The 15,453-nt window shown below is 44.1% G+C and overlaps 1 protein-coding gene across 1 annotated transcript; it reads right to left on the bottom strand.

Annotated features, from left to right (window-relative positions):
- Nucleotides 1-12,637: 12,637 nt before the first annotated feature.
- On the bottom strand, nucleotides 12,638-15,238 carry LOC147424812 (3-dehydrosphinganine reductase TSC10A-like). The gene is made up of 4 exons (XM_086500156.1): nucleotides 14,692-15,238; nucleotides 13,547-13,810; nucleotides 13,236-13,383; nucleotides 12,638-13,068 (listed from the first exon to the last, which is right to left on the bottom strand). Exons 1-4 carry the CDS (start codon nucleotides 14,974-14,976, stop codon nucleotides 12,758-12,760), a joined length of 1,008 nt encoding a protein of 335 aa, XP_086356282.1. The 5' UTR covers nucleotides 14,977-15,238; the 3' UTR covers nucleotides 12,638-12,757.
- Nucleotides 15,239-15,453: the final 215 nt, after the last annotated feature.

Below are 15,453 nucleotides of genomic sequence, written 5' to 3' on the forward strand. Positions count from 1 at the left end.
TGTACCGCAGCCATCATGGTCTCATTTATGGCCGGTATTGACTAATCTTTATCAGTTGATTGGGCTAGTATCCTCTGAATGAATTGAGCTTGAGAACTTTCTGGCTGCTCTGGCTGCTTCTTGGCCAAATCCTCCGTGCTTTTGGCTGCTAGTTCCCTCTGCTCTTGCCATTCATCTACCACCTTCTCTTTACCTTTGGCCTTCCAAATTTCTTGTTGTTGAGCCCACTTGCTGCTGTTAGTAGTGACTGGTGTTTCTGAAGTATCCAGAATTTCTTCAATCGCTACACCCTTGCTTCTTGTGACTACCCATACTGGGACTCGCTCTGGTGCCTTAGCCTCAGTAGTAGTAGTTGCAGGTGCGTTTGGGCATTGGGCTACAAAATGGCCATACTTCCCACAAGTGTAGCAATTCATACTCCTATTCTGGAAGTTTCCACGCCCTCTGCCTCAGCCCATAACCGTTTGGAATCGGCCACGTCCTTGACCAGTACCACTGGTACCTGGCCTCTCCTCTTGAGCTACTTTGGCGGGTTCTACCTTCACTGGTTCAGTATAGGCAAACACTGACAGGTCTTTGCCCTTCTTAAAGTGATAAATCTTGATGCCACAATTGTTCCATAAATGCCCAAAAGCCTTACAGTAGGTACATTGTGGACATTCATTGGAGATATGGTCCTTGGATTTGCATTTCGAACACCAAGTCTCCATCTTCCGAACTAGCTGTCTAGTGTGGCTAATTTCGGCAATTTGTCTAGATATTTCTTCAATTTTCTTGGTCCAAGATCCCTTCTTTGACTTCTCCTTGGATCGCTCATTAGAGCTGCTTTCAGAGCTATTGGACACCTCACTGGAGTCACAACTCTCAGTAGCAGAGCTACTGCTATTGAACCTTCTCTTTTTGTGACTCTTTTCCTTGTTGGCCTATTGTTCCAGCTTCAGTGCCCTTTGGACCAGATCATTGAATTTCTTGGTAGGAGCTGGTACCTCCTGCTCTCTCAGCTTTTTGCTTTTGAAACCATTCAAAAACCATGCCCTCAACCTCTTCTCAGATGGCGGTTCCTGTAACTGCCTGGTTAGCTCCTTGATCTTTTACATATAACTTCGGACTGATAGATTCCGCTGTTTGATCTTATCTAGTTCATAGAGGATATCTTCATCCCCTAAGTTGTCGGAATATTCCAATCTGAAGGCTTTAAGCAACTTGTTGTAGAATCTGAGCTAACAGGCGGGGTAATGGTAATACCATTTCCTCGCTGCCTCCTTCAAGGTTTGTGGGAAATATTCCCCCCAATTATCTTCATCAATATTTTTCAGTGCAGCATACTGCTCAAAAGCCTGTATGTGAACATCTGGATCATCCTTCTTACCTCCCTTGAATATTGGAAAAGAAATTTTCAAGGAAGCTGTGTAATCATTTCGATTACCATTGATCCTGTCGCTTCTCTTCTTGGATTCAGAATGGCGCTTGGAAGGCTTATTGCAATTCTCAGTGTCAACATCACAATCAATCTTTGTCTCTGTCTCGGTGTCAATGTCTTCTTTGGCCTATCTGCTAGAAGTACGGTGACTACCTTTACTTCCCTTGGTACCCTCATCCCCCTGCCGGGATCGAGAACTCTTGGAACTCTTGGCTTTCCGTGCTTCCCGTTCCGCCCGTCGGCGTCGACAATGACTGGTCTGCTGTGAGTCCTGCGCCTCATCAGCTTGGCTATGCTCCTCCTGAGCCTCAGTGTCAGTCATCTTCTCTTTCTTAGGGTCAGACTCTCTTCCTGACTCCTCAGGAATAGGATCAACACGAATGGTGGATTTTCGGCCACGACTGGATTTAGGTGCCATGGCTGAAAACTTCCAACTGGGAGAAGAGTCTTTCAGTCAACGAGCTTCAGCTTGAGCCACCATGATCGCCAAAATGGAATTGGAGCTGATCTCTTAAGACAGCTAATTAGTGCTAGTGCTACTAGTGCTAGAAGGTTTCAGACAGTAGACTGGACAGAAATCAGAAACTGGACTGGATTTGGATACTGGAATAAGAATCACACTTATGTACTGAGAATAATATTCAGATTCAGATTCAGAGACTGGACACAAAGTAAGTGTAACTGGAATATCTTCCATGATTGGGATTATAGATAAAAGATTACAGTGAGTATGATATGATTTACAGAGAGAGTACAGCCGACAACAACTGCCAATGATTGACAACTCAAGTACAAATGTAGCCAAAATGCTAACAATTGCCAACCCGATTTCAATGTAATGGGCCCTATTTATACACTTTGGGTTTACTGTAGTAATTACCATAGTAATTACTAAGTAATTCGCTGCCCGTCTAATAAGAGAACGTTCCCACTTAATGAAACTATCCAGCTGTCTACAATATGCCATTTGCTGACATGTTGGAGCGTTGCATGAAGGCCTTTCACATTTGCATTGCATTAATGAATTACAATGAGCTCTTCAATTTAGCGATGAGAGTCCATCAATTTGTTGTGGATGTCCTACACGCATTGTGTGTGTGTGTGTGTGTGTGTGTGTGTGTGTGTGTGTGTGTGTGTGTGTGTGTGTGTGTGTGTGTGAGAGAGAGAGAGAGAGAGAGAGAGAGAGAGGGAGAATAAAAATTGTTTTTACAATTAGCAACGGACAAAGAGACGATCAATGAAATCTGAAATCGACAGTCATAAGTTTAAAATCAACATTGACATATACAAAAGCGAAAATCGACAAAATTGAAAATTGATACAATTTGGAAAGTTTGATTAGATAAATCCAAGGCAAAAGATGTGCAAGCCCAAGGCAGGAGTAGGCCTCAACAAACGGCAAAAAAGGTGGATGATGGGAGGCAACTCCGACAACTCTCTCTCTATTTTTTAAGGTTCTTATGCCAAATTTCTTTGAGCTTTCTAGTGCTCTCGCCTTCCAGTTGACTTGGAATCCAAAGGTGAATCACAAAATTTGTAGGTGGAATTGCACTAAACCTAGATTTTTTTGAGCGCTTAAAGACAAATTAGAATTTTTGAGGCAAATTTCAAAACTTTGTAAGGGAGGTTACAAGCATAGTGCTTTCTCCTAAAAGCTTCAAAACTTTTACTTTCTTTTGCAGATCGCACGACTCTTGTGCGAGGTGATGAACAACATCCATGAGCACCAATGGGTCACTTGGCCACATTTGAACCGATGACCGTAGTCATCAAGGATGAATGGTCAAACAACCAAGCTAGCTCCTTTGGACGAAAAGCTTGGAAACTTACGTATGAGAAATTTTACGAGCAATTTTATTATATCTGAAAGCTTTTACATCCAATTTCTCTATACTTTATACGTTTGCTCACCTTCAAATCTAAATTTAGAGATAAATTTCAAAATATGTAGATGGGATTACACTAAAGTGAGGGTTTCTCGAGCATTCGGCTAAACCATGCTTTTTTTCAAAATTTTAGAGGCAAATTTACTATATTTGAAGGTTTTTGCAGTAAACTTTTCTGCACTTTATAGATTCTCTAAACTTCACTTTAGGTTCTCCAACGTTTCTATTTTTTATTTTATTTTTGCAAAACTCACAATTGTGAGTGGACAGTATTAAGAATAGAAATATACACCAATCCTCGAGCTCGAACTGAGCCTTGAGGGTCAAAGGGTTACAAGTTATCTGCTTGGTAGAGAAATCACTCCTACTCCTCGGCTTTACTTATTACAAGATGTTATGTATTGTTCTAAAACAATCCTCTGAGGTTTGTTTGCATCCGATCATGTGGATCATCAATCTGCTCTCTTGCGTGATTTCACAAAAGCTTGCCACAGCTAGATCCCCCTCAAACACACGGTGGTTCCTTGCTTGGCAAATATGGTGCAAGAAGTAGTACCTGATTATTTGAGTGCAAACAAGAAGAGCAGGACTTCCCATCCTGTTACTACCAAAGAACAGATCATTCTTGAAGAACTTAATTTTCCATGTCCTTTGAATCCACTTGCATATTTTCCCAACCATGCCCTTGATTGCCTGGCATCCCATGAAAAGGTGGGCTAGGTCTTCACTGGCTATTTTGCACCCTGAGCAACGATCGGACCCGATGCCTCTTTCTTGTATCTTTACGCCCGTCGGCAGAGCACCCCACATCACTTTCCACAGAAATATCTTCATATACTAAGGCCATCTTGGCTTCCAAATGTTCTCCATGACTCCCTCCCACCGTTTTTCCATCCAGTGCCTCTTCCATAATTTGTTGAGGGGGCTACCCCAATTAGCCTCGTGCATTATTGCATGGTAAATGCCTTTAGAGTGTGGTTTTCAAAAGAGGCTACTCCCAGGCCATCTCCAAGCATCCCATTCAAAGTTGGATTCACAAATTGGCATCACCACCTTACCAAGCTCTTTAATCACCCTACAGACTAGGAAGATGTCAAAGTCATCCAGTTGAAATTGGATGGCTTAAGAGTCATCAGTTTTCCAACACTTCCTGTTGCCATCCCAGAATTGCTCTAGTCAAACGAGCCCCTTATTATTCACCTTCTTGGCCATTTCTATCCAGTAAGGGCTTTGCGGTGGCCCCAATATTTTAGAGAGCCAAGGGGACCAGTGCAATATGGAGTTCTTAAAGGATCTCGTTACTTCCCCCCATTCCAAAACCTCAGTAGCACTTTTGCACTTCCTCATCAGCTCCCCTGAGAGTCCACCAGATCTAAGATAAGACCACTTGGGGGCGAGAAGTTTGTCGTGCATCACAACCCCCTTCCACTTTCCCCCTTTCGATCCCAGTTTTGCTGCATCAAGCATTTCCTTGGTCATGATAGCCGAAGCTTGGTCCTGTTTAGCCAATGAGACCTTAAATTTGGCACAAAGGGCCTTAGCATGAGATACAGGGTTAAAAATGCCGAGCCCTCCGGGCGAGCAACTACCTCCCATCTAGCCCACTGCCATGGCCGAGAGGTTTTCGTGTTGTTCTTCCAAAGAAACCTTTTCACTGGTTTTAAGAATTCTTTCCAGCTACACTTAGCCATCTTGAGCACGTGGCTGAGGAAAGCAATATACGGGATCATAAAAGCATTGATCACTCTAATCTGGCTTTGGAAGGGTAGGAGAACAAAATCCCACCTTCTCATTTTGGCACTTATGTTTTCAATGACCCATTGAAATCTTTGACTATGGGTTACGTCCACCTGTACGGGGGCTCCCAGGTATCTAAATATACTCCCTTTTGAGATATCTCTCCTGTCCAGACTGCAGGGTCAAAAGAATCGTTCTCCAATAGGGAGATTAGTCTTGACTTCTTTGTATTGCACTTGGATCTCGAGGCCACGGCAAATGTTTGGACAATCTCCAGAGCTCTCTTGACAACTTGAGGGCATGCCTTCAAGAATAGGAGCGAATCATCTGTGAACATTTTGGCCAGTAGCTGGTTGTTGCCTGGAAATGCCAGACCTTGAATCTCTCCCCGTGCAGCACTGGGTTCTTGTAATGAGAGGATGTGACCTGATGGCGAACATCAAGGGGGCCAGGGGGCATCCTTGCTTAATACACCTTTTAACCTCAAAAGATCCCACAATTCTGTCATTAAACAAGAGCTCTGATTGGCTGCCACCGCCTAGTGTGCATATGAGGCGACAAAGGCAAGGCCCAAAGCCCAGAGCTCCCATGAATTCTTCTATATAGGAACATTCTATCCTATCATAGGCTCTATCGAGGTCCAGCTGCAACAAGATGCACTCTTGCCTAGAGAAGGATGCATACTCTATTCCTACCATTGCTGCCAAGATATTGTCATATATAGATCTCCCTTTAATGAACCCGTGTTGATGGGGAGAGATGATCCGAATTAGGAGGGGGGCAAGTCTAAGAGCTATTGCCCTGGCAATAATTTTGTATGCTACTGACATCATTGTAATGGACGCCAATGTTTAAGTTGAGAGCAACAAATCTACTTGGGGATGGGTTTGATAAGCCCTCTCTTAACACTTGCATCCAATGACTCTTGGGAAACAACTAGATTGGTCATCCGTGTGACTAGCCGTGAGATCTTCCCAAAATTCCCTGAAGAAGTCAGTCGTCAGTCCATCCCAGCCGAGGGACTTTTCATTGCCAAGAGCTTTTAGTGCCGCTGAGAATTCTTCTTCAGAGAAGGCCTTTTCCATGCGGTTGGCTTCCTCCTAGGGAACCTTCTTTTCAACACTTCCAAGTAAAGACACCCAAGCTTCTTCCACTTCCTGAGATTGGGTCTCTGGTTGGCTGATAATCTGGCTGAGATACTTGAGCATAAGTGCAGCCATCTCATCTTCGTTTTTAATTGTATTCCCTTTCTCATCATTGAGCACTTGCATGCGGCCTCGACCTTTCCTCACTTTCAGAGCCCTAAAAAAATGTGCTTGGTTAGAAGGCTCTGGTTGTAGGAAAGTTTTCATAGATTGCAATCTCACCTTCTTGATTTCCTCCAGCTGTTCGTTGGCCAAGTGAGATTTAGCTTCAAGCCATCGTTTGTGCTCATCTTCGGTAGCCAGTCTGACAGCCTTCCTAGAGGCTAATTGCGCTACCTCCTCTGTGAGATGTTTGATATGTGCCTCATTGGCTTTTTTTACCTGAGGACCCGAAGTTTTGATAGCTTTTTGTATACTTCGAACAAATACATTCCAAGCACTAAGTTTATTCATTCCCACATCTTTCTTGAGCTTTCCCAACGCTTTCTTGGTGATGCTTCTAAAGAGAGGGTCTTTGAACAGGTGTGTCCCTATAACAAGAATCTTTTTCTCCCCTCTCAGGGATTGCCCCCCCCCCCCCCCCCCCTTTTTTATTTCTTGAGTTGTAAGTGTAATGGCATGTGATCGGAGAGGCTTTTTGTTGAGATTACCTTCATATCTATTGTCGATGAGATCCAGTCTGCTTGATGAGAGCAGTAGCATCTATCCAGCCGGGAGAGCATCTACTGCTTGATGAGAGCAGTAGCATCTATCCAGCCGGGAGGCAATGCGAGCATAGTGAAGGATGGCGTAGGTGAATCCAGGCATGTTGTTCCATGGGCCTAATTCCCACAAGTCAATCATAACCCACTTCTCACATAAGCTTAGCCATTTAGACTTTTCTGAGCTAGCCAGTAGACTGGCGGAGCCTATTCTGTCCTTGTTTTTCTCGACCATATTGAAATCTCCAACCATCAGCCACTCCCCTTTGATCGTATCCCTGAGCTGCATCCACAATTTAGCTCTATCCTTTGCGTTGCAGGGGCCGTAAACATTTACTATGGTGATAGGTTGATTGTCCCATTTGATTCTAACACCAAGGACTCTTTCGGAGGGGTGGTTAAGAATCACCTTTGCCACTCCAAATCTCTGTCAACAATGAACAAGACACCACTGAAATCGTCGCTTCCTTCCCCATAAAAGATAAATTTTTTTCCTACAGCCTGTTTTCTCTTGCACCGGGCATCCAAATGGTGTTCTTGGATGGCCCAGCAATTGACTGCCTTCTCTTTGTTCACTTGCTCCCAAAAGAGAGTGGCCTTCTTCCGGGTTTTTAGTCCCTTCACATTCCAAGATTGAATAGATAGAGTATCCATCATTGGGAGAGGGGGACAAATTCTTCTACCTTAGGAACTCTTCACTAGAGTTCCCATTCAAGTTGTCCTCTTCCATTGGCTCCTTTTCTGTTGGAACCTTCATGGTATCTAGCTTGGAAGTGAAAAGGTCCTCTTGATTCGTCTTCCCCAAAACTTCGAATATATTGTCATACAGGACAAGAGGCTTTGGGAAATCCGGCGGGAGACCTATGATTTGTCCCAAGGCCCTAGCCTTTGCTTTGAACCTTTTCACGAAATATGAGATACTTGTTGCCAGCCCTCATATTTTGACCTAATAGTTGGAAACATCACGATCTTTTGCATTACTGGGGTGGCCGTTCTTTGCTGAGTGGTGGATGAAAAGCGGTAGCTTTGGGTGGTCTTGCCCTTACCCTGGTTGCCATGATCTTGTTTCTCCACATCTTTATTCGAGTTGACTTTATTTTGCCCACCCTCTGCCCAAGATATTCAATAGGCTTCTTTGTTGGATCTACTGTATTCGTGCCACCTTGTGGGGTAGCCTATGATTCGCTTCTCTCCTCTGTAGGCTTTAGCACCTCAGCGGGACACGCCCTCGCATAATGTCCAAATTTGTTGCATTTGAAGCACGCCCCGAAGAAGGTGTTAAAGTTAAGAGGAATGATCTTTAGCCTGCCCCAACATTCACCTCCAAGTTCTTTGGTTGTGGCTTCCTCAGATCCCACCAGATACAGACCTTGTTTGCTACTACCTCCGAGGCTCTGGCAGATGGGACAAACAATGGATCACCAAGCGAGGCTACGAGGTCCTTCAAGTTCTTCCTAAGCCATACAAGGAGGTTGCCAAACTCCACCCATATTGGGTAGAGATCCTTGAATGCCTCGTTAGATTCAAACAGAGGGTCCCAAGGGAGCACGCACACCGACGCACGATTGAAGAACAACGGGATTTTCTCCAAAACCTTCTCAACCATTGATTGTCGTTGAACTGCACTGACATGAATACTTTTGCTATATATTGGGTGAATATTACCGAGCCGTGTTGATTCAACACTAGTGGACTGCTAGGTCAATTACAGAGCTCAATTCTATTGGGAACTATCCCCATAAACACAAAAACCAGAGTGGAATTTGCTACCTCCGCCAATTGTTTTCTCACTATGACAGGGGGAACAACCACGATAACGGCATCTTCCACCTCCACACACTGCGGGAGCGCCTTCTTAAGTGCTTGGAAAGCTCTGTCCCCTGTGGACACTTCAGCACCATCCTCCTGCAACGTCGAATCTTCGCGCGACCTTTTGTTCAATGACAGTGCACACAAGATTGCCGCTAGGTCTTTTTCCACCTTCGTCTTTCTTTGTTTCAGTTCCTCCTTACTCAGATTAATAAGGGAGCTTTGACCGCTATCATCGGCACCCGGTTTCACAAGGTCACCGATCGGCTCGATAGCCTTGTGAGTGTCGGTTGCCTGACACTACTTTTGCGTAGGACGGCTTAGAGGAGCTCGCCATGGCGCGGTGACAGTCCTCACCGACACCAAGTTACACACAGGGTTACACAAAGACAATAATCTCTGATAAAAATCACCAAAGATAATATTCGCTGCAGTATGGTGGGGGGGGGGGGGGGGGGGGGGGGGGAGGGGGGGATGCACTGCCTTGCTGTTTACGATCTGTGCGTGTTGCTTAGCTCACGGTCTCGCACAAAACTTATCTCCACATGCACAATCTCTTATTACGTAGGCTCTTATAAGGCAAATAATTGCAATGCGGACAGTGTGGGTAGTGTTAATAATCGTCTTATCACAAAGATAATAATTGCAAGCAATAGTTAATAATTGCCAAAGCAGCAGTGTGTGTGTGTGTTTTGGGGGGGGGGGGGGGGGGGGGGGGGGGGGGCACCGCCTTGCTGGATCCTCAAGCAAGACTTAACTCACCCTATATCTACTCAGAGCCATCGGCATCGCTACTCAGAGCCTAATAACCTTTCTAATTTCTTAGTACTTTGGAGAAATTGTCACCTTCAATTAAAAGTTTAAGGTTGTAATGTTAAGTTGTTATTTTTTTGCATCCACTGCTCTTTTGGAGCATGGGGATGTTGTATTTTTTATGTTTTCAATTTCTTATGACTTCTTTCGCTCCTCTTCCCTGAATTAGGTGGAATCTACACAGATTCTACTCTTGGCTCGACGCTTTTGACCTTTGCCTACCCCTACTTGCCACAGCTTAGTTGACACGCCTTGGCCCCAAACTCTCGGCCGCCCCTCAACTCCAGCTGTTGCTCGCTGCGTTCATCCACCGCACGACGCCCGGTTGCTTCTCTCAGTTCCACGCCCTTCAGCCTTTGGCATAGCCTCTATCACTCACACTCAATAGCCCCACCTACACGACGCTTGCTGACCTGCACCCTGCACGTGCAATGCTTGCCTAACTACATCCATCTACCTTTCCAAGTCGACAACCTCTTGTGTCTCTTGGTTGTTTCCTAGACGACTCCCCACCCAATGGCTGTGGCTATTTTACAGAGCAAGGGAGGCTGCTACCCTTACTGTCGTAAAACACTCACACACACACACACACACTAACAGAAGATACATGCATGCAGCTGCGCACCTGCAAATCGCCTGCAGTAGCTCCTAATCACACAAATACAAAAGACTCAAATTTCCCTGTCTCATTGTCACACCCCTTGATCTATTCCACATCTTTAGCAAGAATCTTGTTTGGATCCAGAATTCAAATCGCTCAGTCCCTCCTGTGTCAGTGGCCCACTGTATCTGACCTCCCTGCGCTTCATGTGCATCGCTCGCATCCTCCCTCCCACGTCCGTCCTTTGCTGTATACCAGGTAGGGACACTCAAATGAGGCACATGCCTGCGTGTTGCATAGCATGCAGTGAAGCAAGGCAAAGAGAGAGACATGATTCCTGCATGGCACAGAGAAAGACATGCACACGCTACAGATCCTTTCACCATGGCTAACAACGGCTCGCTGATCACAAGGAAGGCTAGTAGGTGAGACGCACGAGTACACCTGTTGATCTCTACTCATGTTCTCATCATTAGAAATCCACAACCATCGCCCACTAATCTTTCACCCTCCATCAACCGGATGGCCCTTTGGAACTTGCCCACGTGCCCACCACGCCATTCTCCATACAAGAGTGATGTCTACCAGTTAGAGAGAGAGAGAGAGAGACAGAGAGAGAGAGAGAGAGAACTGCCTTTTTGGAGAGAGATAGCTGCCCCTTGCATCACCTTTCCCTTTTCCTGGTGAGCCCTAAGCAAAGAGATCTCTCTAGATTCCGTCTAATTCAAACGTTGGTACTACCTTCTTGACTTACTGTGGTGAGTAAGTGCCGGTAAATTTCTTTTTAAAAAAATTTAGAGATGAATCTCAAAATTTGTAGGTGGGATTATACTAAACCTAGGTTTTTTTCTCCAATTATTGTGAGTGTCCTAACCTTCAAATTAAATCTTAAGAGTGTGTGGCCCATATGGGGTGTCGGGAGAGAGAGAGAGAGAGAGATAGAGAGAGAGAGAGAGAGAGAGAGAGAGAGAGCATTTTCTTCCTTTTCTTAGCGCCCAACCCACTCTCTTTTTTTCTTTGCCTTAGCCCCCCCCCCCGCCCCCCCTCTCTTCCAAGCCCTTTCTTCATGTCACGTGAGAGGGGCCTCCAAGGTGCATTAGATACAGTTGAGAAAATTTGTAGGTGGGATTAAAATAAACCTAGGTTTTCCTTGAGCACTTGGGTAAATAGATTTTTGTTATTATTCAATAGTACATTATCTATACTCTTTACAATGGACTTTGAAAAATTAGACGAAGGAGAGGGTCTCCACACGTCATTTTCTTGTTGATTTGCATGGCCTGTTGGATCGTTGCCAAAATTGAGCTGTTGAGTCCCTATTGGGTTGTCCTCTTTCACCATTGACGCATTAAAGAGCTTTTGAAAATCGAGTGATGTAGTTCGCAAATTCATCCTTTTCCAATGATCTGGAATAGTCAAAATTGTATGCCTAACAACTTGTTGTCAACTTGTGTGTGTGTGTGTGTGTGTGTGTGTGTGTGTGTGTGAGAGAGAGAGAGAGAGAGAGAGAGAGAGAGAGAGAGAGAGAGAGCCCATAGACAGCGCAAATCCAGTCTTCTCCAACAAGGTGTAGACTACAGTAATCGAAATCGTGTGTGTGTGTGTGTGTGAGAGAGAGAGAGAGAGAGAGAGTAGACAGAGAAAGAGACAGAGTGAGGTGGGTCATCGGGACCAGGCCAAGACCTTAACCAAGATAGCTACTAATGATCATGTATAGGTACGGTAGGCCAAACGATGGCACCGCGAATGTCAGCAACAGTAACTCGGCTATGAATGGAGGTGAATAGGAGACAAGCATTCCCCAATGGTGAGGAGTGCTTCATAGTAGAAGATAGGTGCTCAAGGCAATAAGTAAGCATGCGCTTTCTTGAGTCACTAAGTGTTGGGGCTGGTAGCGAGAGGGTAAAGAGCTAATGGATTAGGTGGGAGCAACTCTAGCCATGACTTGGATAGACTTTGTGTGTGTGTGGAGAGAGAGAGAGAGAGAGAAGAGAGAGAGAGAAGAGAGAGAGAGGGAACATAATTTTTAACAACATAGGAACAATCCAGAGGACACTATTGTGTGTGTGTGTGTGTGTGTGTGTGTGAGAGAGAGAGAGAGAGAGAGAGAGAGAGTTGCAATTACCATGCTTTTCTTGGTCACAGCAACATGCGGGTCACTAGGTTTAGTGTAATCCCACCTACAAATTTTAATAGTTATGTAGTGCAAAGAGGCTGCATTCTCATTTGCACTCAAATGCCTATTCTTTTGATTAGCTTGACAAAGCTTTTTACTTGCTCAAGAAAACTTGGAGACTAACTGAAACATTAAAAAAATTGCCATTATTGTCTGAATTGCTTTATTGGACTCCATTTATTTAATTATCTTGCATTTTGGTAGCTTACAATAATGTACCAGAGCTATTTACACTATTTTTCTCTATTTTGAGGCCGAATTTCTCCTTTTCCCCTTGCCCTCAACTGGCATTTTTGAAATTGAAAACGACAGGATATTAAGCTGAGACACATTTTCCTGAACACTGCTCTGAGCTTATAACAAGATGCTCACATTGAAGATAAAGCAAGAGATCTCTAGCGCCAAGCCAACTGAAAGATTTCTTTGGTCCACAAAGGAATTATTTGTTGAAGCATGGAGGGTTGATCTTTTACATAGTTTTGGAATTCATTTTATGTACAAGTTTCTTCGCATTTAGAAACCAAAGTAGGCTTACAAATCTGTAAGGAACCATCAATAGTAGCTCGATTATGAAAGTACCCACAGATTCACTTGGTATAAGACCTCTGGTAAGAGGACCAAGTGAGGCACCTTGTGCATTGGTGAATATCAAGAATTCACCTGTTTTCACTCCTTCTATGGTCTTCATTGCAACATCATCAGACGATTCTAAGGCTTTATGATTGTAGGAGTACAACTTTCTCCCGATTGTTCGTATAATCTCATTACCACCAAAATACTCTGCATTGAGAGGGACACTTTTATGGAGACACCAAATATACATAGGGAACATGGATACAAAATAATGTGTCACCTTGTTGGAAGTAATAAAAAAAAATAATGCACAAATTCTTTCTTAAAGATGATCATGTTCATTTAATTGGGACAAAGAGTAAGATGAGCTTTACCTTCTTCAAGCAAATTGGTCTTTGTGAAGCTTGGACAAACTAAATTTACACGGATATTCCATGGTAGCAACTCAAGAAGCAACAATTCAGCAAGACCTTTGAGAGCATACTTTGTTGGGGAGTACACATTTATTCCATAAAGAGGTACCTAGAAAACCCAATAACGTTTAGTATGATCTTTAAAAATTAGATCCAGTTGAAATAGATATAAATGATCTTCATGGGCGTTAGCTGTCCTGATTTGGTTGAAAAGTCCATAGAAGATCTTTTATGTTATATCTCCTTTGCTTGCTTGTAAAGATGTCACTTACCAATCCTGCAAGAGAGCTCATAATGACTATTGATGATGGGTTTTGCAGACTTCGTTGCTTCATGAGTGGTATTGCAGCATGGATTGGATAAACACAACCCAAAAAATTTGTTTTTGTGACTAGGTCTAGGTCCTTTTCTTTTACGTCACCCATCATCCCTGCCATTGCTAAGCCTGCATTACATATCAACACATCTATGGGCTTCCACTCAAAGCTTTCTTCAATTGCTGATATTATCGTGGTTGCATTGCTAGTATCTGCAATCTAGCATTCAAATTCAAGAATCAAAGGCAAATTGTGCAAACTTTACTCTACCAAATCTAGCACTTTATGCTTTTCTTTAAAGGGATGGATAAATTGAATTAGCTTCCCTAAATTTATTGGAGCGAAAAGGAATAAAACTATATACATTTTTATGCATCATCTCATACGTAAATTAGTCCAATTGTAGCAATACAGAGAGAGAGAGAGAGAGAGAGAGAGAGAGAGAGAGAGAGAGAGAGAATGTGTTTGTGTGTGTGTGTGCGCACTTCATAGATGTATGTGCAAGCTTTGTCATGGTTTAGGAATTGCATCTTGAAGAAGGTACCTTAACTAAAAGATGTCATTTTATCTATTTTAAAAATTATTGAAAGGCATTGGAAAAAGAGTAAAACGATCTTATGATTTTTAACAATAGGACAGATTGCATAGACTCATCAGAAAAAACGAAAAAAAAAACAAGGCAAGAAAATGCTCCACGATTTTATATATGAGGGTCTTCCAATTCTTTTTAATTCATAAAATAGGATTTTGTTAGCAGCATTCAAGAGGAGTGTAGTGGCTATGCAAGCTGCACTCAAGATTCCCGACTTGCGCGCCCGCGATCGGTCACCAGTTTTGGAGTGCTGTTGGGGTTTTAGAGGTCCTTTTCGAGCAATAGGAATTAGGAATCTGTAAAGATTCCACCAGTAAAACTAAGGACCCGCTACCAGTTTGAGAGAGAGTGAAAAAATGTTAAAATTAGCTCATATTTCTATAGGAGAGTGGAAAAATGTTAAATTAGCTCAAATTTTAAAATTTTCTTTTTTTGCAAAATCTCTCTCTCTCTCTCTCTCTCTCTCTCACACACACACACACACACACACGCGGGTAAGGCAGCGGACCTTGGTTTGGATGCGGTCAGGATTGCAAGAGAGGGAGGAGGCGATGTGGTGGCGCGCAGCGGCGAGCTTGGAGGAAGAGCGGGAGATGAGGGTGAGGAAGGCGCCCTCCGCCGCGCATCGCTGTGCAATGGCCAACCCGATGCCGCTGGAGCCACCTGTTATCACCACGTGCTTGCCCTTCAGGCCAGCCAAGTGCGGCCGTGACATCCTCATGTACTTGCTGCACACCTTCACCGCCACCCACAACCCCCCGCAAGCAATCAACGCCGCGTACATTAGTCCCATTTCTGAGAGAGAGAGAGAGAGAGAGAGAGAGAGCGCTTAGGGGAAAGAGATGATCAAGCTGTGTATGTATGTGTGTGTGTGAGAGAGAGAGAGGGAAAGAGATCAGATGTGACCCAATTCTATGCCTTACGGGGATGCCCAGAGAGAAGAGAGAAGAAGAATAGTATTTTAAGGACGTAGGAAACTACACAGACAGAGAGAGAGAGAGAGAGAGAGAGAGAGAGAGAGAAGGGGGGCGGGGGGCGGTATGTACCAATTCCGGACTCCTAAAACACAGAGAGAGAGAGAGAGAGAGAGAGAGAGAGATTGCTTCTCTTAAGCCGTATGCGAACCCTTGGCCTTGCCTTAAATAGGCCTAGGCCCTCCCTTTGATCACCCATCACTTCAAAGTAGTTCATCAACCCACCGTCCTCTCCTTCAATGTTGATGGCCTTTGACGACTCCTCTTCACAATCTTGTTGTGCCTCAAGGTGAACT

This window comes from Adiantum capillus-veneris, chromosome 25 (genome assembly GCF_014529385.1).
Source record: "Adiantum capillus-veneris isolate H3 chromosome 25, ASM1452938v2, whole genome shotgun sequence".
Classification (NCBI taxonomy): domain Eukaryota; kingdom Viridiplantae; phylum Streptophyta; class Polypodiopsida; order Polypodiales; family Pteridaceae; genus Adiantum; species Adiantum capillus-veneris.

Excerpts from the sequence above, each read along its gene's own strand:
- LOC147424812 (XM_086500156.1), bottom strand. The coding sequence starts at position 14,976 with ATGGGACTAATGTACGCGGCGTTGATTGCTTGCGGGGGGTTGTGGGTG. Across the intron at positions 13,384-13,546 it reads TGAGCTCTCTTGCAGGATTG|GTACCTCTTTATGGAATAAA; the intron begins GTAAGTGACATC and ends TGGGTTTTCTAG. Across the intron at positions 13,069-13,235 it reads GACCAATTTGCTTGAAGAAG|AGTATTTTGGTGGTAATGAG; the intron begins GTAAAGCTCATC and ends CTCTCAATGCAG.